Source organism: Rana temporaria, chromosome 6, assembly GCF_905171775.1.
Source record: "Rana temporaria chromosome 6, aRanTem1.1, whole genome shotgun sequence".
NCBI classification, from domain to species: Eukaryota; Metazoa; Chordata; class Amphibia; order Anura; family Ranidae; genus Rana; species Rana temporaria.
Window position 1 is genome coordinate 77,874,599 of NC_053494.1, and position 24,502 is coordinate 77,899,100.

Consider the following 24,502-nt stretch of genomic DNA (forward strand, 5'->3'; position numbering starts at 1 on the left):
TCTCTATGTGGCCACGCTGTGTAAAAGTCGCACACATGGGGTATCGCCATACTCGGGAGGAATAGCAGAATGTGTTTTGGGGTGTAATTCGTGGTAAGCATATGCTGTGTGTGAGAAATAACCTGCGAATATGACAGAAACAAGTTTTTTTTTTTTTTTTTTTACAGAATTTTCTGTCGTTTTTCTTTTATAGCGCAAAAAATAAAAACCGCAGAGGTGATCAAATACCACCAAAAGAAAGCTCTATTTGTGTGAAAAAAAGGACAAAAATTTCAAATGGGTACAATGTTGTATGACTGAGTTATTGTTATTCAAATTGTGAGAGCACCGAAAGCTGAAAATTGGTCTGGTTAGGAAGGGGGTTTAAGTGCCCAGTGGTTAAGAGGTTAATTAAGCACCACCCAGTTGGAGGAACTGGATATGTAGACTTTTTTTTTGTTATCTATCCTCTGTACTTGTGCAACTTAGGAATTGTTTTTTTGTTTGTTTTGTTTTAAATATAATTTTTATTTAGTTTTAACGAAAGAGAGGAAAAAAAGAGAAAGGGATAGGAAAGGTTCATCTTGCATGGTCCCAAGGAAAACAATAAGAGAAACAATGCAATATAGCAACATGTTGCATTAGCGGTGATACCTCCACTGTCCTGGACATTTGGTCCATGTGGGCATACCTCCCTCCCCTACAGGGAGAGGATATGAGGATCCCAGACTTAACTAGGAGACAATAAGTAGTGCATGATTGGATGCAACATTGGTAAGGTTATTGGCCATGGAATGTTGGTTTGTTTGGACAAGTCGCCTAAATTCCGGGGTCCGACAGAGCCAGTAGTGCAATGCCCAAGCTAGACGAGACTGGGACCGAGCTGTATATGTAATCTCTCCAGGCTGTTTAGGTAGATTCAAATTGTTCTTGAGTGCCTTTACAAGTAGCAAGCCTGTCCTCTGCCTCCATTATCTTCCTCTGAAGAACAACAGGGTGAAAGTGATTCAGTGGCCAAGTATGTCTCCTGATCTGAACCCGATCGAATACCCATGGGGAATTCTGAAAAGACAAGTTGACCATCACTCTCCACCCAGCATCCATTCTCTAAAAGAGGTTGTTCTTGAAGAATGGAAAACAAAATACTAGATGGTGTAGTTTTTGTTGTGGGGTGTATTCATTTGTGTATCAACTAATTTTAGTAAAACTGAAGATTTTGTAATCCAAGTTATATTATTAACCTTCCTTTTAATTTAATGAGCATAACACATGTTCTATAAAACTCAGTTTTGTCAAAATTTTGGAAATTGTTCTTGCGTTCATTGAGATAGTGACCAAAATCTTACTTTTTAAAAGGTATGTACTCATTTATGCTGAGCACTGTGCTGTTGGGGGGTGGGTCTGGTGGAAGCATTGCCTGAGCATTTGTGTGATGTCATGGTGCAACTGAGCCAAACCGAGTGACCAGAACCTTGTGTGAGAAAGGCAAGCTGGGAGCAACATTTTCAGTGCTGTTTGGACTGGAGTGGACTGAAGAGACCATCTGTCTGGGGCAGAAACTGTCACTGTGGCTTAGGGTGTCAGTGAGGTGTCATTATCTGGGCTGCTGCACACTGCTGTCAGTATCACCAGGAGAGTCAATGTCATGTGTATGTGCGCCTGCCCATTTTAATTTCTTGTCCTCCTGAGTCCTGTCCCTGAGCTACTTACTGTACTTACTAGTAAATCTATCATATTTACTATTGTAAATAAAATAGGATTTGTTTTGCCTTAATATTTACCTTAAATCACATTGCTAATTGCATATTGTACTTGTTTGTAGCCTAAATACTAAAATGTGCGCTTAAAACTGTATGTTTTTACTTTTGGAAATGGCAGTAAAATTTGGCTGTGGTTTGATGAGGGGTGTAAACTGCCTGCCCCCCATCTATGTGCCTGGTAAACCCTAATGATTGACTTATATTTGGTCCCTTTTTATTCTGTTAAATATACTATTTGGTATCTTAGTTGGATCAGTGCAAAAAGGCTCTGGCATTGTTATCTCAAATAAGTCAGTAAATGTGTTAGAACTGCTGAACACCTCCCTCCTGTTGTATGTAGGAGGGGAAGGTATAATTTGTGAATGCTGTCACACTAGGACAGGAAGTAAAATACTGTCAGGATTACCACGTAAAATAAAGGATAAAATGGCCTAACTGAAGAAAATGAATACAGCCACCCCATCCAAGGCTGGTGAGATGCAGTATATTACATGTTTGTTCTTAGGTTTAAGTAACACTGTAAATAGTTTTGACTGATATACGCTACTATTCTCAGCTGCAGGATGTTATGGTGTTTTTTTTTTTTCCCCCATACCCTTTAAATAATAATCAGACTGTGTATCATGTATGGCTACCCTTTAGAGTGACATTGGTACATAATCATACACATTGGCGTGACCGTTTTGCCACTGATATGTATTTACATGATGAATGTTAGAACGCACAGATGCCATCTGTTGCCAACCAGCTTATGGCAGTAATAAAATTATCATTGTGGTTTCCTTGTCGGTTCTTTGCATATTTTCAGTATATGTTCCTGATATTATAAAATACAGTGTTTGCCTTTTATTTCAGGGTGCAAGGGAAGAGAGTGTACACCTTCTTCGACATTTCTACAAGGTAAAATTGTTCTTACTGCTTAAAGTGGGCTTTATGTTAAAATCCACACTGCAAAGGAATCCGTATGTTGCATGTCAGAAATACCAAATTACATTATTCTCTTAGTTGTAACAAAAGCTGTAAGATGTCTAAGTATAACCCCTCACCAGCATGCCTACTCAGGACACAAGCTAAGTATTCATAGGACCCTGGGTTATAGGCTGGGACCTCTCAGGTGATTGAACACTGGCAAAGCTTTTGAGGACATGCTTCTGGTTCACCTTCCCTATAATTGTACCCCCCTCCATGAGTCTTGAGTTTTATGCTAGTGTCCTACGAAAAATTACATGTAGCTTAACTAGTGTTATTGGCTTCAGATTCTTCAGTCACCCTCTTCACTGTATTTTATAAAACAATAGAAGCTGTGCATCTAGATCAGTGTTGTAACCTCAGCAAAACCCTTGGGAGCCATACCTGGACCCCACATCATGGGAAGAGCCTGTAAGGGAGCTGGATCCTGCATGGACGTTAACCTCAGCACGTATGCAGCATGTGTAGTTAGCTGCAGGGTACTATACAGGTGCAAGGCAGTGGTATATTACCTATGACCTTTTTGGGGGTATACCTACCTTGGCAGGTAATGCCTGAACCTTATGTAGGAATTGGTGTCATGGACAGGCAGGCAGGGTCACCCTGTATCTCTGACCAGTGACTTTTAAAACAAGGACTTTAACATGTACACGTTACAGTGTAAACTTTTTAAACTTGGCACTCAAACATAACCACTCACACCCATTCAAACCAGATGCAGTGGACTGTGTTGGACAGCTTTTTTTAGTGGAGTCCTACACATGGCAAGGTTATAATGCCTTGTGTCCTTATCTGCCCAGTTCACATCACTGCATTGTGGTGGTGTGGAGCAGTGTGCACCTCAAAAAAAGTACTGCAGGGGGTGGCTTGGACATGCTAGCCTGAGGATGCTTCCTCAGTGAGTTCCTGCTTCCACACGGGCAAAAGGCACCAGAATCAAGGGACACAGACCGCTACACCCACCTCAGCATGCTGGGACAACAGTGTGCTTCTCCCCAGCTGACCACTCAGGCGCCCTGGATTCTCATTTTTCTAGCGGTCCCAGGCTCACATGTGGAAGCAAGATGGTGCCAGATCACCAGTCTACACAAACATCCTCCTCCTCTCCCTTACCCACGCTGCTGCTTGCCTCATCTCCACAGTTGGACCAGGTTACATGGCTGCAGCCCTGCTCCCCTACAAGCATGATAAATGACACTGATAGGCTGCACTGATGGGCACGGATGGTCACAATATGCGGCACTGATGGAAAAACTGATAGGTGGCACCGATGAGCATCACTGATAAAATGGCACTGGCAGGCATTACTGATTGGCATAATTTGAGGGCACAGATTGGTATCATTTGTGGGCACAGATTGGCATACCTGGTGGGCATCAGTGATGGGCATCCCTGGTGGTCCTATGTCGGCATCCCCAAGGGGGGGCTGTGCTAATAATCAGTGCAAACTCCCCGTCAGGAGAGTAGCCGATTGGCTCCCCTTTAGTCGCAATAGAGAAAAAGGCTGGTACACAGTTTTTCCTGTTTAACAACATGATCAGCTGTGGTTGGACACAGCTGATCACGTGGTAAAGAGCCTTTGCCAGAGACTCTTTACTGAGATCGGTGGTGCGGCGAGTCATAGTGGCACACCACACCACCGATCAAAGTGCTGCACACCCCCCACGGGCACGCGCCGGCTTGTTATCCTGAAAGAAGTCATATGATGTCCAGTCCGGATAACAGAACCAAAGCCTGTCGGTCATTTTTCTATAGTCCGGGCAGGAAAGTGGTTAAACAGAGGGTATGCCAAGTTATTTTTAAATGTTACCCGTATTTATCGGCATATACCGCGCACTATTTTGCCTTTGTCCATGGGACTTGAATTTGGTCCTGTCAGCTCTGCAGCGACAGCCTTTTAAGCCTTTACTTCATATCCCCTTAGTCCTTTTGACTAGGAAATTGGCCTTTTTGGTAGCCATATCCTCGGCTAGAAATGTGTCTGAATTAGCTGCTCTTACTTGTAAAGAGCCATACTTATTTATCTATAAAGCTAGAGTGGCTTTATGTCCTCACCCAGGCTTTTCTTCTATAGGTAGTATCACATTTTCATTTGAACCAAGATGTGGTTCTCGCTTCTTTTTTTTCAGAACCTAGTTCTGCCAGGAAAGGTAACTACATTCCTTGGATGTAGTGAGAGCAGTAAGGTCTATCTTAAGGCTACTGCTCAGATTCGGTAAAACAGATGTTTTATTTGTACTGCCAGAGGGACCCAGAAGGTCAGGCAGCATCAAAATCTACTATTGCAAAGTGGATTTGAAAAATCATTGTTCAAGCGTATGGGTTGAAGGGGAAGGTTCCTCTGTTTAAAATAAGCACATTCTATCAGAGCGGTCAGTTGCTTCTTGGGCAGTGCATCACCAAGCTTCTATGGCTCAGATCTGTAAGGCCGGAACTTGGTCTTCAGAAACATACATTCACTAAATGTTATCATTTTGATGTAAGAAGACATGAGGATTCTGGCCTTTGGCCTTCTTTCCATTAAGGGATGGCGAGTGTCCGGCACACCAATTGGGGTTATGATTTTGCCATCTGCCCCCCTGTCCCAGCAATATAGTACTACCAATTACAACAAAACCACCTAACCCCCTGGTTCCCTGGTCATCTAACTATCAAGCTAGTTGGGGTTTTCACAAACCCCCCAAGCACAAAAAGAAAGGGGCGTAAGAGGAGAGGAACCAGAGGGGGGAGGCGATTAGAGTTGCCAAAGCGGGCAAATATTTGAAAGTAGGACAAGGTATTTTTAATTTAAGTTCAAAGTTTTGAAGCGAATCTGAACAACTTATTTCTGGATCAGGGACTTAAATGTGCACCACCAAAGGGTTTAGATAAATTTCACACGTTTATGGATATCCATATGTTTGTTGGGAAACTAAACATCAAAAGGTATATGGCTACAAATACTTTTTTTCAATCAGGTTAACCCTGGAGTCTATACCCATTCGGTCTATCCAATGCATCCCTTTTCAAACCCCCCAGGGAATTTGGCACCGTCTCTTAAAGTATTTTGCAATGTTTTATTGAGAGATTTAGACCTAATGGAAATTAAAAAAGCTTGTTTAAACAAAACTATGCAGGACGGTTTAGACCAACTTTGTACTAACAAAGAGCTGGTGGTGAGACCAGCCGACAAAGAGGGTGGCATTGTGGTGCTTGATAGATCAGACTATCTCAGAGAAATTAATAACATTTAGGGTGATCATAATACTTTTTCAGTATTGCAGTCAGACCCTAAAAACAAATTTAAAAAGGAGCTTGAAGCTCTGGTTGCGAAAGGTTTTTATGAAGGGATACTTACACCTAAAGAGAGGCTATATCTGATTTTGTTGGCCCCTCGTACACCGACTATTATTTGCCTAAGCTCCATAAGGACCATGTCTGCCCCCCGGGACGCCCCATTGTTAGTGGGATAGACACGGTGGACGTCCCGGGTGGGCAGATATGTGGATTTCTTTTTACAACCACTAGTTAAAGGGATACCATTGTATGTGAAGGATTCTAGGCACATTATCAACCTATTGTCTGGCCTTTCCCCTAAGAGCATAGCGAGACTCTGACAGCATCAAGCATGACACCCAGAGGCAGAGGCATGATGGGACTTGTAGTTTGGCAACAGCTGGAGGTCCGCTAATTGCTTATCCCCACTTTACAACACATCATCCCTCACGAACTTGGATTTTAAGCCGTGTTCTTTTATTTGGCACGTGAATCCGGCTCCCCAAGGATCAGGTTGACTTTATTATGTCACTCTGAAGTTTGCCACCTCTTCAAATTATTTCTGGTTTGATGGGAAATTTTACAAACAAGAAACTGGCCAATCTTTTAATGGCCAAAATGGGAGGAGGATGTCAAATACAGTGCTGATATACCAGAGCTAACCCTCTGGGCTAGGTATATTGATGGACATCATCCTCCTATGGGATGGCCCTCTTGATCACCTGGAGGTATTTATGTCAGAACTAAATCTCAACCAAAGGGGGATACAATTGAAATTTGAGGCCAGTCAATCAGAGATTCATTATCTAGATCTCAATGTGCACATCAGAGGGAATGAGTTTAACACCTCCACCTTTTTTAAGGTGACTGATCGCAACTCCTTTATTCCTTTGAGGAGCTGCCACCATAGTCAGTGGCTCAAGGCAGTTCCAAAGAGCCAATATCTTAGGCTCCGTAGGAACTGTTCTGACCCTTTTGAATTTTCTGAACAGGCCAAGGTGTTGACGGATAGGTTTTTGGAAAAGGAGTATGATAGGAAGTCTCTGGATGAGACTTTGGAGACTGTTAGCTCCATTCCAAGGGCCTATCTTCTATTAGAACGACCCCCAGGTGAGCGAGACCAGATTCCGGGGGGCGCTCCCTTTATTACCTCCTATTCTATCCAACATGGAAGTGTTAAGCAATTGATCAATAAACACTGGCACTTGGCAAAAAATGACTCTGTATTAAAAGAACTTTTGCCAGAGAGACCAAGGGTCATTTTCAAAGGTGCACCCTCCTTACAAAACCATATAGCACCCACCATTTTGAATCCTCCTTGTAATGTTCCAAATGTTTTTGATCAACTAACAGGGTTTTATCAGTGTAGACCAGGGGTGTCAAACTGGCGGCCCTCCAGCTGTTCCGAAACTACAAGTCCCATCATGCCTCTGCCTGTGAGAGTCATGCTTGTAACTGTTAGCCTTGCAATGCCTCATGGGACTTGTAGTTTTGCAACAGCTCTGGAGGGCCGCCAGTTTGACACCCCTGGTGTAGACGCTTGTAGGGTTTGTTCAAATAACTCATGTAGGAACAGACGAACTACTATGTTTGAGTCCACTGTTACGAGGAAAGAACATTGTATAAAGCCATTCATTACCTGTGGGACCACCGGTGTCATCTATTTACTGCAGTGCCCATGTGGTCTTCAGTATGTGGGCCGTACTAAGCGACCACTATGTGTTTGTCTTGAATGAGCTATTACCAACATAATTATGGCTTTAAGAATCATTTGGTATCTAAACATTACTTTTGAAACATAATAAAGATCCATCCAACACTTTCTTTTTGGGCATAGACAAGTTCAAGCCTAATTGGAGGGGTAGCTCTTTAGTGAGGGAAATATCTAGAAATGGCTTGGATACATCGCCTAAAATGTTATACGCCCTACGGTCTGAATATTGACACCAATGTCAATGCGTTTGTAAATAATGCTTGATGCTTAGTATTAATTTTTCTGCTTATTATGTGTGGTTTATTTGTATAAGCCTTGCTTTTGTTACACAAGGATGGAAGTTTTTATTAGTAATATTTATTAATAATTTTCTATATTTTTTCAAATAATTTGGATTAAGAATTTTAATTTATTACATACAAGCTTCCCTTCTTTGGACATTTTTGTCCTTATATTTATCCACATTAATTTTTAACCAATGTGGCTTATGTCCGCCTGGATATTAATTATTTATGGTGTAATTTCTATAATTCCCCACTGGGGGCTTAATCTTTTTTACATACACACTATATATATATATATATATAGTATATATTTATATATATATATATATATATATATATATATATTATATATATATATATATATATATATTTATATATATATATATATATATTTCACCCTTTAGTTTATGATGCAGTTCCCCTTATTTCCCGGTAGGGGGCCTGTATATTAGCCGTTAACTTGCGGGTATTGTTACACATTTTTGGTCCACTTATAAGGCTATTTAACTTTAAACCTTATTTATTTTTATATTCTGTTTATTATTTTTATAGTTGTCAATTTAATATGCATAACAAATCTTTAGTTGTAATGACCCCCGTTTCTATACAGCGGTTGCAGCATAAGTTTCCATCTCCAAACTGGAGTTTTTTTGTATTTCCGGTTCCTGGCGACCAAAGCGAGGCTTGGATTATATAAAGCGGTGAATCACTGCAGAGCACATCCCATTGAGAACGTCAATGTATGACGAAACGCGTCTGGGACATTTCTTATGATTATTTATGCTTCACTAATAAGGACTTGATTGTTTAAATTTATTTAAGTTGGCGCAATTTTTTCTTTCTTTTTCTATATATGTTGTGTTCGGTCACGTGATTGCTGCCTTCTGTATTTCTAATCACATATTTTTTGGTTAGCGCAATTTTCCTTTTTCTATAATTTCTATCTTCTTTACACTTGTAACTATGGGAATGTTTGTGGTCTGTGGATGGGGACCGTAGGAAATGGCAGAAGCTGTCCCTCACTTGGCTGGGTTGTTCAAAGTTTTTAAATATGAGTGTTTTGCTGAGGATTCTTTATCTCTTTACATGGTCCCAATCTCCTTACTGCAGCAAAAAAAGTCTCTGTAAAATGTTTATGCTGTTCATCTGACTTGTATGGGCAGGCGGATGTCAGAGGAGATGTGTCCGCTGACAACCCAGCTGCCATCTGATCCGACAAGATCGCTCAAAACAGACAGATGGCAATACATTTGCCATCCGTCAGCGGATCGGATGAAAACAGAACAAGCTGTCCATTTTCATCTGATCCCCCTATAGAGGACAGCGGAGCTCTGACAGGTCCATCCCTGCCATCTCTGCTGGCTCAACAAGGATCAACGGAGTGATCCCCCACTGAGCGGGCGGAGTCCCACTAAGTGGATCCGCCCTGCGTGAAAGGGGTCCAAGAGTCCAGTCGTTTACACTGACACCATCCTGCAATTAGGCACACTGAGCAGTGAGGATGTTTTCTCATTCACTCTCAATATAATTGTATTTTGTTTATTCTGTTCATACCTGTCTCATCAAGTATTAGTACAAACAAAAATGTAAAAAAAAAGGAAGTTCAAAAAAGCTTACGTATCTAGGTATTTCAAACAGTCAGACAGGACATTAAAACAAAGAAAGATGTATATAATGCTGAGGGGAGCATCACTCTTAGGCAGCCTTTCTCAAACCGGGTATGCCATGGCACCCTTGTGTGTCATAAAGAGTGCTCAGAGATGCTGCAGCAAAAGTATAAAAACTCTGCTTCCAGTTTCCGCTGCCACAGTGACAAGTGGAGAGAGACAGAATGCCCCAGCTGCACGCTTGAAGATCCGAATGTATAAATCCAAGGAGAGTGAGTCTTGATATCTCTCTGGGGTCTTGCTGCATCAGTGGCAGTATCTGAACTGTATCAGCCTGTGATCTGAGCCCACACCCTATCTAATCTCTCTGATCCCAGTGTGTGTGCAGTTTGCAGCCTTTCATTTCAGCTGGATAGGCTGTTCAGAGGAGCCTGCTTGTTATTGCACGTTTTCTGCTCTTGCCTCTCTCCTCTATACAAGCCAGCAGCAGTGTTTATAGTTTACAGTCCTGCTATAGGTTGGCAGCTACAACAGAGTTCATCAGTCCTCAGTTTTTTAACATTAAATACAAACTGGTTAACTATATAAGGGACATGTGAATGCTGCTTCACACTGGCTTCTACTAGGGATCCAGTTAGTGATCCCATTGATTTTGTCAGCTCTATATATATATTCATACAATGCAGAGCTCAGTAGTTACTAAAGCTGGCCATACATGATTAATTTCCTTTCATTCAACTGGAGAGTTGGCAGAAAGAAAATTTAATAGATTCCCCTAGCCACACATTTGAAGTGGATGGGGGAATTTCTCCCGCTGAGGTACTGTATTTTGACAGTGGGGAGGCCTCCCCGCTGCCAGAATACACTCATGGGCACCAACAGGCTGGTTGTACAAAAGTCAATCTCTCAATCGACTTCTGTACAACCAGCCTATTGGGAAAAAAACAGGAATATGGATATATGGAAAGAACCTGCACACTGGAATCTGTACACATTCTTTGTTCAATAATCACCAAGTACAGAGTAACTGCCAAGATGTTTCGGCAAAGAGCCTTGTTCACAGCATAGTTACCCACATAACCAGCACCAACATATATACATGTAGCACTACCCCCGGAGCAAGAAGAAGCTGCTGGATTTTTGGGTGGTGTATTACCTCATGGCTCCACTGAAATTCCTAGGGAGTGAATGTTGCATATTGCAACTAGTAGAAGTAAAGGAATGTCCACGCCAGGTGATCTTTGCAGTGCTCTTTATTACCCAGCCGGGTAAAAACAGTAAACTTGTGGTGAGGAAAGTAAAGTTGAAGAATGGAGAAAAGCAGTTTTCAGGCGTGATGATAGATAACAGTCCTGCCCAAACGTAACCCTTCTATGCGCCACTCCCGCCGGAGTGGGCTTAGCGTACCCAGACAGGTCTCTCTCACTGACCTGGCAGCCTGAGTATCACTCGGACAATTGTAGGATAAAGTCTCTGCCACAGACCCTCCTTAGTGAACTTGAACTTGAGAAAGAGCCTCTGCCACAGACTTCCCTCGGTGATCCTCAGAAAGACACCTCTGCCACAGGTCCTCTCTGGTTTGAATTCTTGGAGATATTCCTCCTTAGACGAGTTACGCCTGGATCTCCTTCAAACTGTCGCCCAGGTACCAACTAACAGGTGGTTATTCCCCTCAGTGTCCGGCTACCTCGATCCCGGTGGTTTGTCCAGGCCCTTTTGGACCGCCAGCCTCTCAATGGCGCTCCTCAGACTGACTCCCCACCGAACAGCAGTACAGCTTGGGATCCTCAAAGGTAGGAACCCAGTCACTCGCTGTGTCCCGTCGCCTGTTCAGATGCTCCAGGCAGCATGGTCCCGAAACTTGGAACATCGCGTGGCATGCACGCCCCGGCCAGGTAGGCCATATCGCCGTGGTGTGGTCACCTAAAGGTGGATGCAACACTGGACAAAGAAGACAAACCCAGACCCAAATGGCATCTGCCCCCTCCCCGGCATGCACAGCGAGGACAAACCCACCTGATTGGCTGCTGGGAAAGCGTCCCCCAAACCTTGACCTCCCACTGCTGCCACCTCAGCACCGGGCCTGGAAGAATACCACCAGTACAACAGAATAAGCCCACAGCACCACTTTAGTTTGGTCTCCATTGTGGTTACACTTATCATATCTGTGTGATACGTTGCGCAGAATCCCACTTATTATTGAAGCCCACAGCATAGCCAAGCTGAGACAGAGACACTGTTTTTCATTTAACCATCTGGATCAGAGTTTAACTACACGCTGATCTACCCTTAAATTTTACTAGCACCCAGTACTATAAAGTACATAGGTGCTACATACAAAAATAGACAGAACCACCCCCCATTCATTGATCACTCCAATTAGCTATAGATGAGAATCACTATTGTATAGAGACTCTGAAGGTAAAACATTTATTTTTTTGCATAGACTTAAAATGCATTATACATTGACACAATAAACATGGAAAAACAATGATAATCATCATAGATTATCCATTAATTATGTGATTTCATATCTGTTAAATCCAATTACACCAGGGTTCAAAATACACTGCCCGCCCCTAAAAACGCCCGTGTAGATTATCTCTTGGAATGACACTGTTAAATGTTTTATGCCGAATCAAGTTACACAATTAAATATTACCAACAACAACTTTAACAAAATGGGACAGGGCACTGGGGCAAACCAGAGGGACAGGGCACTGGGGCAAACCAGAGGGACAGGGCACTGGGGCAAACCAGAGGGACAGGGCACTGGAGCAAACCAGAGGGACAGGGCACTGGGGCAAACCAGAGGGACATGGCACTGGGGCAAACCAGAGGGACATGGACTTTTTTACTTCTGCAGATATTGCTCTCCCTCTTATGTACAAGACTCCCTCCTCCTCCTCTGCCTTCTCATTAGAACCAAGTCTTTTGCCCCATTCTCTTGCTGTCTCCTCTGCAACCCCCATCCATCCTCCTCTCTCTCTCCCTCTCCTATTCTACCCACTCTCATAATCAGGAGCCCCTGTGTGAGGCTCCACACTTGCATGTCCCCACTTCCCCCTTTCATTGTCGGGCAGTAAGGAGAGGAGCTGCAGCACAGCGGGAGGGAGTACAATCCAGCAACGAGATTCACACACCTGCATAGCCATTGACACCACAACACAGCGCACACTGACAGCCGAACAGCATACTGCCGCTCTCTTGTCAGGGCAACTCTTGGTGAGTGCTGTGCTGCACTGCCTACCTGGGACACCCAGAGTGGTGATAATCGCAGTCATCCAGCTCACTTGTTCCTTCCTGCTCTCTGCTCTCCAGCTACATTGGTCAGGTTGGGAAGCCAGGCTCAGAGAGGTCATACTATCAGGTCCCATGGCTTAACGAGAATTGTAAGGAGAGCACCTATGTACTGCTCTGCATGTGTGTGTATCACTCGCCCCCAGCTTAAATCCACTCGCCAAATGCTAGCAGTTGAGTGGAAATTTTGAGGGCTGCATTACACTATTTGTGGGTCAGAACCAAGATTTCAGGAAAGAACTGATGATTCATAGTGAGAGAGATATTGAGGAAACATTTTGTGATGTGATTATAGAAGAGAAAAGTAATTCATCAAACCTATTAGATGTGGTTATTAATGTATAAATACGTCAACATCTTAGTTAAAATGTATTCCTGTCAGCATTCTCATTTTTAAGTTAAAAATCCACCAAATGTCTCTAATAGCTTGTGATGGGTCCCCCCCCCCCCCTCCAGTTGGGGTTTTTACTTTCTTTGGGCCATAAACAGTGAAGGAGGACATATTACCATGATGCACACATTTAAAATGTTTAGATACATTCAATAAACCCTTATTCTGATATAAAGCTCAATGAAAGTGTTTGCTCACCCATGTCCTGAGAGATCTAATTGTGCAGCCCACATACTGTGCAGACTACACAAAGTACACTCTATTGCATAAAATACGTTGGAGGAACCACAGTTTATGTAGTCCCGCAGAAAAAAAAAATCTTCTCTGTAGCACAAGATTATACTGCGTTCGATTTTTTTGGTATATGTGTGGTAGAAATGACATGCATTGGTGCCACAGGCATATGATCTTTTGGACATAAACAAGCTGGTCGATAACATTCTTCACAAAGTTTTTAGACCAAAGGCTGGAAAAATCTACACCCTCTTTTTAAGAATGGAGAAAGATCACAATCCATGGACATGATAGGTAGATGTTTTTTTAATGATATCAATTAATTTGATTAAATTCTCCTGAATAGGTGGTAGCAAAAGCAAGAATATTTTGGCTGTCAGATGTGCCTTTTTTATGGGATTTTTATTTTAGAGTTGAAAATTATTTATTGGTAGCGTAATAAACAATACACAAAGAAAAAAAAATATATAAAAGGAAACAATAATCAATGGTACATAAAAGTGACAGTCGTGATCAAACACGTAACTTGAGTCAGCCCAATGGCTATCGCCCAGCATAACTCCTGATGTCTTGTAAAAATAATGAACATCATCGGTCGTCTTGGGAGCAAAAACGACTCCCGTCAGGAGGGTGTCATTGTTTCCGATCAGTAACATATGGAAAATTCAAAGTAAATAAAAAAAAAAAAAAAGAGAAGAAATGGAAAGGGAAAAAGAGGAAAGGAAAAAGATCAGAAAAGAGCAGGAAACAGTGGGGAAGGCACGAGGGCTGCTGTGAAAACATTTGCTGGGTAGGGTCACAGGAGGCAATGGGGAGGGACATCCGGAGGTATACGCCTCGATCAGCCCAGAAATAGGGTCACAAGTAGGGTCGTGTTGGGGTGGTAGCATATTGTGAGAGTATCAGAGGCGGAGAAGTGGAGCCAAGTCGACCACAGCATCTTGAATTTATCAAAGGTGTCATTGTCAAGGGCCAGCATCTCCTCCATTCTCATGGTATCGTTCATGATTGAACCCACCGTGACAAGGGGGGAGTGACAGTTTTCCAAAATGAAGGAATGAGCTGTCTCGCTGAGGACATAAAGAAACGGAGAAGACTTTTCTTTGAGACGAAACCGACCCAGGGAGAATGGAAAGGAGGGCGATCTTGGGGGAGGGTGTCAATGTGTCATCATAAATTTTATTATAACAAGTAAATACCTGAGTCCAGAAGGGGCGGATCCTCTCGCATTCCCACCAGATATGGAGATAGGTCCCTGTAGAGAGGTGCATCGCCAACATGTGGCTGGAGTAGACGGGAACAATTTGTGTAACGTGAGGGGTCCCTGTACCACCGTGACAAAACCTTATAGTTCTTTTCCTGGGAGTAGCAGGATATCGTTGATTTGTGAGTAAACAGAAACGAGGTCTGCCAGTCCGATCGGGATATGTCTTCTTTCAGATCTGCAGACCACTTCCCCGTGTAAGGAGGCAAATCACCATGTAGTAGAGCTTGAAGGAGACAGTATATGGTAGAGAGAAGGTGTCTGGGTGTTTCAGAGAGGGAGCACAGTCGTTCAAATTCAGTGTAGGGCGGTGGATTTGGGAGGAACTGTGTAGCACTGTGCAAATGTAGAGAGGTGAAGGGTGGTAAGCCAGTCTATGGGACCCGTCGATGTGACCGGAGTCCCTCGCAGCGGGTCCACAAAAGAGTGTGCTTGTGGCCAGTCAGAACGCCTAAAGGGCCCTATGTGGCCGCCCCTATGCCCTGGGGGAATACGGGGTTATCGAACAAAGGGGACAATGGGGAAGGGTCGGAGGACAAGAGGTGCATAGACCCCTATGGACCCATAGTCTGAGAGAGCAATCGTCAATGGCGAGAGGACGGCAAGCGGGAAAAATTGGACCCATATCCCCAGAGAAGGGCCCGTAGTACGGGTGTTAGGTCTTGTTCGATGCCTTTAGAAAGGGGGGGGAACCATTCCAGAATGCGTGCCACATGAGTGGCTTTGTAATAAGTCTCAAAGTCGGGTAGACCTGCTCCACCCTGTAACTTCGGGAGTGTGAGTAACTTGTATCTCACTCTGGGCATCCCCCTATTCCACAGAAATCTGATAGCTAGTGAGCGTAGGGCCGCAAAAAAGGTTTTAGGGACTAAAACAGGGATCGTCTGAAAGAGGTATAATAATTTGGGAGGGTGTCCATTTTAAGGGTGTTGATCCTTCCAAACCACGGTAAGGGGGAACCTCCCCATCCCTCCAAGTCCTTCCGGATGCGAGAAAGTAAAGGGATATAGTTCAGGAGAACAGTTGGAAAGGTTGGAGGGTATTGTAACCCCCAAGTAGGACACTCCTTCGCCTTCCATTGGAATGAGTAGTTAGACCGTAGGGAGGACATCACAGGAGCAGGGAGAAATGTTGAGAGCTTCAGTCTTGGAGACGTTAAGCTTAAAGTTACTAAAAGACCCAAACCTTTGGAATTCATGGAAAAGGGATGGTAAGAGGTATGGGGGTGCTGCACATAAACCAATAGGTCATCAGCATATAGGGACAGCTTACGGTGAGTGGAGGGTGTTTGTATACCTTGGATGGAGGCGTTCTGCCGGATAGCACAGGCCAATTGTTCTATAACAATGACGAATAGTAGAGGGGAGAGGGAGCAACCCTGCCGGGTGCCATTGGCAATGTCAAACGGCTCAGAGGTGGCGCCGTTTACCAGAACCGAGGCAGACGGCCGGGAGTACAAGGACATCACTTTAGAGATAAAGGTAGAACCTAACCCTAATTGTTCCAGTGAGAGTTGAAGAAAATCCCAATTGACCCTATCAAACGCCTTTTCGGCGTCGAAGAAAAAGAGGCAGGCTTTCAGGTTTGTACGTTGGCTAAGGGATATAAGATGAATCGTTTTAGTGGTGTTGCCTCGCGGCCCGGGACAAATCCCACTTGGTCATTGTGAATCACATTCGGGAGGAGAGGAGACAAGCGATTGGCCAACACCTTGGCGAACAGTTTGAGGTAAATGTTGAGCAAAGATATTGGCTGATAGCTGGTACATTGGGATGGATCTTTGTCTGGCTTAGGGATTACAGAGATGTTGGCCGATAAGAGATCTCTTGAAGGCAGATGGGAGTCGTCTATGGCGTTAAAAGCTTTAGTTAAAAGTGGCGCCAATTGGAGAGGAAAGGTTCTGAAAAGCGGGGGTATAACCGTCTGGACCTGGACATTTGCCTATTTTCAAGACCCTTGATGGCACCCCAAAAATTTGGTCACTTCTAGGGTTTTTCTAATTCCATGGAGTTTAGTTTGGGGATAGTAGGCAACACTGTTTCCCTAATGTAGTCTCGCATGGTGTCATTAGAAGGGGTGGTGCGGGCGGGTGGGGTTGTGGGGAGAGGTTGTAAAGCCGGGAGTAGTAATCTCTAAAGGCGGAGGAGATGCCTTTCGTATTAAACGCCTTGGTTTGGTCAGGGCGGGTAATGAAGGGGATGGAGTATCGGGGCGGTCTGGGGTGGAGGACCTTTGCTAGGTGTTTGCCACATTTGTTGGCTAGAGAATAATAATGATTACGCGCTCTTGTCTCGAGCTATCAAGGAATGTGTATCTAAGAGTTGCAATAGATCTCTACCGCGTTCGAGAGCCGTACGAAACACGGCGGGATCCAAGTTCTGTGTGTGGAGGGGGATTCGAGGTCCGCTATGGTGGAGAGGAGACGGCGTATATCATCCGTTCTCATCCGCTTGAGACGGGAACCGTGCTGTATGGGGAAGTGGAATCAGAAATGATCGGCGATGAAGTTCCGAATGGTTGTGGAGATGTCTGCCACACAGACGGTGTCTCTCAATAGATTGTCATTGAGCCTCCAGTGCATACCGACACGATATGTTGGAGGGCGGGCCAAGGTCAGATAGATTGGGGCATGGTCGGACCAGAGCAGATGGCCAAGGGAGGCCTGGAGGGGAGTATCTAACAAAGATTGTGATATCAGGAAGTGGTCTAGTCCGCTGTAAGAGTTGTGAGCTGAAGAGTAGTGACTGTAGTCCCTCTCTGTGGGATGCTGAATGCGCCAAACATCCACCAGATGAGACATATGTAGTAGTGATTTGATGCGTGTCAATGAGGAGAAGGAAACAGAAGACTTACCCGAGGAAGTGTCTGCAGATGGGGACATAGCGAAGTTGAGATCTCCACCGACGATAAAACAGGGACCCCCAAACAAGGACAATTTGGTGAGAATGGATGAGAGGAACCGAGCCTGGTCACGTGAGGTACATAGATGTTGGCCACTGTAAAGATAGTCATTTAGTCTCCGCTTAAGAAAAATAAAACGGCCAGCTACATCAAAAAGGAATCTAAGATCTCAAGTTTGAAGGACTTATGAAAACCAATGGACACCCCCTTGGATTTGGCCTGAGGATTAGTACTGTGAAACTATTGCGTATAGTATTTATTACGTAGGGCCGGTACAGAGCCCGTACGAAAGTGCGTTTCTTGGAGCAATAGGATATTTGAGCGCATTTTGTGAAAGTATTATAAAATATGGCTCCGCTTCTCCGGCTTGTTGAACCCCCTACAATTAAAGGATGCTAAAGCCATAGGGGTCACCTTAGCCATGAGTATGGATGGTAGGTATCAGTATTGTCCCAAAAATCAGCAGTCTTTGGCTCGAACAAGCAAAGTTAAGAGGGGCTCAGGGAAAAGAAAGGGGGGGAAGAGAAAAGAGGGAGAGGGGAAGTGAGTAGAAGAAGTAAGTAGCGAGAGAAAGAGGGGACATGGTGCTTAGGGGGAGGGGGAACCGCTCACCGTTCAGTTCTCATGCCGGCTCCATAGGGGGGGGGGGCTCACCTCCGGTACTTCACGTGGGGGACTCCCACACGTCTCCCTTCCTTCTGGTCCCATGCAGGCACCTGATAGGGGAGCCGCCTTGACATCCACATGTTGTTTCTGGTTCTCACCTGACTCCTTCAGAAGAGGGGGCCGCACCACCCGCCCACCGCTTTTTTTTTCGTCCCAAGGGCGCACGTCGAGCCCCATGGGGGGGCCACCACCCTATCTCCTCCGAGCTCACGCCGGCAGCAGCATCGGCATGGGACACTCGCTTGTCCACTCACCTCCTCATTTGGGGCTCATGCTGGCATCAAGGGGGGGGGGGCACATCCATCCATCAACTTCTCCAGGCCTGTTGGTATTACGAGGGGGGAGGGCATCCATCCACTCCTCCCGTGCCACGCTGGCAGATCGGGCAGGGGGGGATTGTCCACCTCACTGCTGCAGGGGATCACACACTGGCAGTATTCGGGGGAGGGGCTTCCACCCGCATCTCCAGAGGTTATGTTGGCAGCATGGGGGGGCAGTCCAACATTTCTCTAGAGTCACGTTAGAGGTATGGGGGGCTGTCCACCCACGTCTCCACGGGTCACGCTGGCAGTGTTTCTTGTGATACATGCATGTTGTCATAGCTTCCTGTTCAGCGTTTTTAGTCTCAGTGTTTCATTCGCGTTTCTGTTTGCCCCCAGATTTTCTGTCGTGTTTTTGCCTCATTCCTTGTGACAACATGCAATTTGCCTTAAGCATCCAGTTAGCGCTTTTGTCCCAGTATTAGTGTCTCTGCGTGTTCCAGTCTCCACTGCTTGTTAGTTTTCTCTGCGTGTTCCAGTTTTCTTGTGTGTGCCAGTTTTCTCTGCATGGTCCAGTCTCTCTGTGTTTTCAGTCTCTCTGCGTTTTTCCGTCATCTGCATTTCTGCCCCAGCATTTGGCATAGCGTTTGTCTGCCCCAGGATTTCTGTCATTGTTCTGCCTCATTGGTTCAGTCTCAGCATTTCTGTCATAGCGTTTCTGTCTGCCAGGATTTCTGTCTTGGCATGTCTACCTCTGCGTTTCAAGCGCAGTGTTTCTCTCATAGAGTTTTTGTCTGCCCAGGATTTATGTCATTGTTTTTATGCCTCAGTGGTTCAGTCTCAGCGTTTCTGTCATGGCATTTCTGTCTGCCAGAAATTCTGTCTTTGCATTTCTGCCTCTGTGTTTCTGCCCCAGGTTTTATGGGCATTGCATTTCTGCCTCAGTATTTCAGTCTCAGCGTTTCTGCCCCAGGTTTTCTGTCATAGTGTTTCTCTCATAGCTTTTCTGCCCCAGGATTTCTGTCATTGTATTTCTGCCTCAGCGTGTCAGGCTCAGCGTTTCTTTCATACCATTGCTGTCCAGGTTTTCTGTCATAGCGTTTTCTGCCCCTACGTTTTCTGTCATAGCGTTTCTGCCCCTGGTTTCTGTCATAGCGTTTCTGCCCCCGCGTATTCTGTCATAGCGTTTCTGCCCCTACGTGTTATGTCATAGCGTTTCTCTGCCCCTGGTTGTCTGTTGTATTTATGCCTCAGTGTGTCAGGATCAGCGTTTTTTCTCATAAATTTTTGTCATTGCATTTGGCCATAGCATTTCAGTCTCAGCGTTTCTGCCCCAGGTTTTCTGTCATAGCGTTGCTGCCCCCACGATTTATGTCATAGTGTTGCTGCCCCACGATTTCTGTCATAGTGTTGCTGCCCCCACGATTTCTGTCATAGTGTTGCTGCCCCCACGATTTCTGTCATAGTGTTGCTGCCCCCACAATTTCTGTCATAGCATTGCTGCCCTCACGATTTCTGTCATAGCATTGCTGCCCCCACGTTTTCTGCCATAGTGTTTCTGCCCTGGTTTTCTGTTGTATTTATGCCTCAGTGTGTCAGGCTCAGCGTTTTTTCTCATACATTTCTGTCATTGCATTTGGCCATAGCGTTTAAGTCTCAGTGTTTCTGCCCCAGGTCTTCTGTCCATAGCGTTGCTGCCCCCACGATTTATGTCATAGTGTTGCTGCCCCACGGTTTCTGTCATAGTGTTGCTGCCCCCACGATTTATGTCATAGTGTTGCTGCCCCCACAATTTCTGCCATAGCATTGCTGCCCCACGATTTCTGCCATAGCATTGCTGCCCCCATGATTTCTGTCATAGCCTTGCTGCCCCTACGATTTCTGTCATAGCATTGCTGCCCCCACGATTTCTGTCATAGCATTGCTGCCCCCACGATTTCCGTCATAGCATTGCTTGCCCCCCACGATTTATGTCATAGCATTGCTGCCCCCACGATTTATGTCATAGCATTGCTGCCCCCACGATTTATGTCATAGCATTGCTGCCCCACGATTTCTGTCATAGGGTTTGTTTGTCATGGCGCTGTCTTCTTTGTGGTTACCATGTCTCATTGTACTGTGTCGATGTTGCACCTGGGTTGATTAGCTAGTACTCACTTCTCAGGATCTGTCACGTCTACACTATCCATACAGGCTGAGGTTTAGTTTTTAATGATTGTTGACCACAATCTTCTCACCCGTATACAATATGTCATACAATGCACGTTCATACACCTATACATTTACTCACCACAGTCCGTGGGTACACTAGCCCTGAGTGTTCAGTTTAATTGCCTGTCTCTGTGCTGCAGGTTACTCGGGCTCACTTGCCACTCACATTCGGGGGGGGGGGCTGTCATCAGGTCCATTCACGTGCAGCGGTCTTGACGTTTCTGCTCATATTCTCATACTTGGGTAGGCACAGAGGGGCGTTTGTTGTTTCATGTCTGTTTTCTGTCATTTCTAGTTTGTGTTTTCCTTAGCTTGGGCTTGTTGCACGTCTGTTATGACTAGTTCACGTGCATCCCTTCTACCATGTGAGGGTTTCAGTGCAGGGTTTCATTACCAATCAAGTTACTGGAGGCAGCTTTTCCAGGGGTGATTGGTCTGGTCTCTTTATTTTCATTCTGTAGGTGGGGGGCCGGGCCTCCTAGGTACCTAGTTGCGAGTTTCAATAGCATTGGCACTTTAGGCTGCTCTTTCCTGCAAGACTTTTTCATTAGGTACGTGTCCGTGGTCTGGCGATTCAGCACTTGCGCAGTTGGGGGGGAGGGGGGGAGGAGGATTGTATCGGCATCCACACGATATCAACTATCCTTGCACTCAATTCCATCAGTCCTGCTGTTGATGGGGTAAGACTATGTGTGCATTCAGGACTCGCGATCAGGTCGTGCTTCTGCCTGTAACCTGCCAACCAAGTCCATCAGGTGGGGACCGGTGTTCTGTGTGTCCGGCATGGTTCCATGTTTAACGATGATTGTTGCCTTAGCGCATTGGCCTTATCCACCTGCTCCATCAACACATCCATCAGGTATCCAGCACTTCAGACTCCTGCCAGTTTTGTCCATTTTTTGCAACTCACCCTCTCACTTCCCCATACCAAGTATGTGTAGGCCAGGGGTTGGGGGGATTCTTCACGGAACTACTTCACTCGTGTCGGTTGAAGTATTTCATTCTGCTCAGCCATTATTGCAGGGGCTCCTCGGGGCCGGCCTGGCTCCAGTTGCCCCCACATTTCCTCTCATCACAAGCACGTCAGGCTCATGTCTGGGTTGTCTTGGGCAGCGCGCTCAATCTAATCTTTCTCGGGGTGTTTAGTTGAGTTCTGGGCTGCTTTGCACGTTCAACAGGGGCTTCCTTCTATCACAGGTCATGAGTCAGTGGGTTCTCCTGTCATAGTGGATACTTACCGGATATACATACTGTTGCCATCGGGCTTGTGCTGCTATACTTGATGGTCGCCTACCTACCCTTCACCTAAATGTGTGTCTTTTTCCCTCTTCTCAGGCATACCGACCAGCAGGCCAAGGCACACCTCTGGCCTTGGTTATTAGGATTATTGCATTCCTTACTCAAAGACTCAGATTACAAACATTTCACATTAATAATTAGGCTACCAAGATTAGTGTGTGCTGTAAATGCTTCCAGCATTGCTCTTGTTTCTTGTTGCCGGAGGCTGACATTTTGCGGAAGCCCAGAACCTCAGTAAATCATGAAGCAGAACTAAACCTATATGTTTTACAGTTTAAAAAAAAAAAAAGTTACATTCCTGGAATGCTGGATTACTAACTCACATTTGCTTGTATCCTTAACCAGACTGTCAAACATCAAATGGCTGGTGTCATAACTGATCACATGTGCAAGCACCATGGCAGTAGCAGATGCAACAGAAGCAGTTTCCTAGACTTACAAGCAGGGTTAGGCAACCTTAGAGGTGCTGATCTACCTGAATAAACATGGGAAAAGTTAAAATTACAGGCATTGTCTCCTCCTCATACCTTATTTAAACCTCTAATTCCCTTACTACTGTATCCACAATCGCATGCATTTGCACCGCAATCATCGATTTAAATTAGGTGGTAAGGAGGCAACATATCACCTCCCCACCACCTTTCAAGCACACTGGGATCACTTTCAGAGGCAGCAGCAGTACCTGCTGCACTTGTGAATGAGCCTTAGTTGTATTTGGCAGTTGCACCCTTAAAGCTTGTTCACTCATACATATGGGGGTGGTAAAACCCTGGGGTTGAATTGTGGTTTACTGTCCCCAATACCCACCCCATTTAGCTGCAGTGGCAGCAACCAAAGGTATACACATTCTGCAGCATAAATTAAATCCCTGGTTCCTTCTGCTGGATGCTACAGCCTGCCAATCGAGACCTATTCAAGTAAATGGGACCACTCTGCCAAGTGCCCTGCAACTGCATGCTTTTGTGGGGTCCAAGCAGGTGGTGAGGAAAGCAACACAACACTGCTTGCGTTAACCCCCCTCTCTGTTGTACTGAACAAGGTTGCAGGGCATTTGCGGAGCCACCTTATTCACTTGAAATGGGTCATGCTTGGCAGGTGTGGGTAAACCACAGTGTATCAGTGTGAAAGCAGCCCTATACTAATATGCCCAGTGTATTGCTTTACACTGACCTGAAGTTCTCTTCTTTCCTGCTGCTGGCACCACTCTGGAGACTGCTAGCTGGGATAAGAAGTGGAATGCAGTTAGTATCACTCTGCAATGGTACACCAGGAGCCAGCACTACAGACGAGGCATTGACTTATCAGCGTCTTGTTCCCTACTGCAGCTCCAACTTTACATGTAGGTTATCTGCTTGCTCTCTGTGGGATGGCGGGTCAGCAAGCCCAGGCTGTGATCTACCAATCACCTGGCCGCAATCTACTGCTTGCTGAGCCCAGCTATAAAGGATATGAGGGTTTAATTCTGCTTTAAGGCTGTCAGCAGATTGGCCTCTACAAACTTGGTAGTGCCTAAAAACTGAGAGCATGTGCAGAGGCAGAGTGATCCAGTGTATTACTGGATTTTAAACAGTATAGGCACTTATTTTAATGTTTACATACTAAAGCTTTACCTGCAAAAGGGGCCATCCTGATGTAATCAAATGGGCTTAATTTTCTAACTAAAGGTCCATTTTAATAGTGATCCTAAACACTTGCAGCCTTAAGTTAAGAAGACTGATAGCTTACAAACATTAAAGGGGTTGAAAAACTTTGTTTTTTCACTTTACTGCATCCTATGCAGAAAGGTGAAAAAACACCTTGCAGTCACCAGCCACCCCGAGCCCCGTTTTACTTACCGGAGCCCCTGAATCTCTGTGGGTGCAATCCTGTGTTGCTTTCCCCCAGCTCTTGTCAGCTCTTCATTGGATGATTGATAGCAGTGCAGTCATTTGCCCCCGCTGCTGTCAATCAAATCAATGACGCAGTGTGCCGGGCGGCTATGGCCGCCAAAATGTATCACACGGGAGCGCGCCCACAAGGCAACCCCCTCAGGAGAGAGATTCCCAGAGGGGGTTAGCTCTTGCGGGGAGGAGCCGCGAAAGCCGCCGTGGGACCCCAGAAGAGGATGATCAGGGCCACTCTGTGCAAAATGAACTGCGCAGTGGAGGTAAGTATGACAGGTTTGTTTAAAAAAAAATCCCTTTAACTCCTGTGCTACTGACAGGTATGATCCAGCACCTAGTGCTTAGAAATTGTTACTACTGCTGAGTGATTATTTATTTCTGAGGCAGATGACATAAACGTGTTCAAACTATTTATGCTAGCTGGACTGTGGTTGTAAAGTGTGGCACACTGTGATCAAATATTGTATACAAAATGCTCTGACCTGGGAACAAACTATTAAGCTGAAAGGCAGGTACCCTACATGC

At 45.1% G+C, this 24,502-nt stretch overlaps 1 protein-coding gene across 13 annotated transcripts in view; it reads left to right on the plus strand.

Annotated features, from left to right (window-relative positions):
- The window catches only part of CLEC16A (C-type lectin domain containing 16A), a 1,403,906-nt gene that overhangs the window by 874,625 nt on the left and 504,779 nt on the right, over positions 1–24,502 (plus strand). For all 13 annotated transcript variants that reach the window (XM_040358542.1, XM_040358539.1, XM_040358533.1 and 10 more), the window contains one exon: positions 2,595–2,639. In XM_040358542.1, coding sequence (XP_040214476.1) covers positions 2,595–2,639 — 45 coding nt within the window. The remainder of the gene's footprint in view (positions 1–2,594; positions 2,640–24,502) is intronic.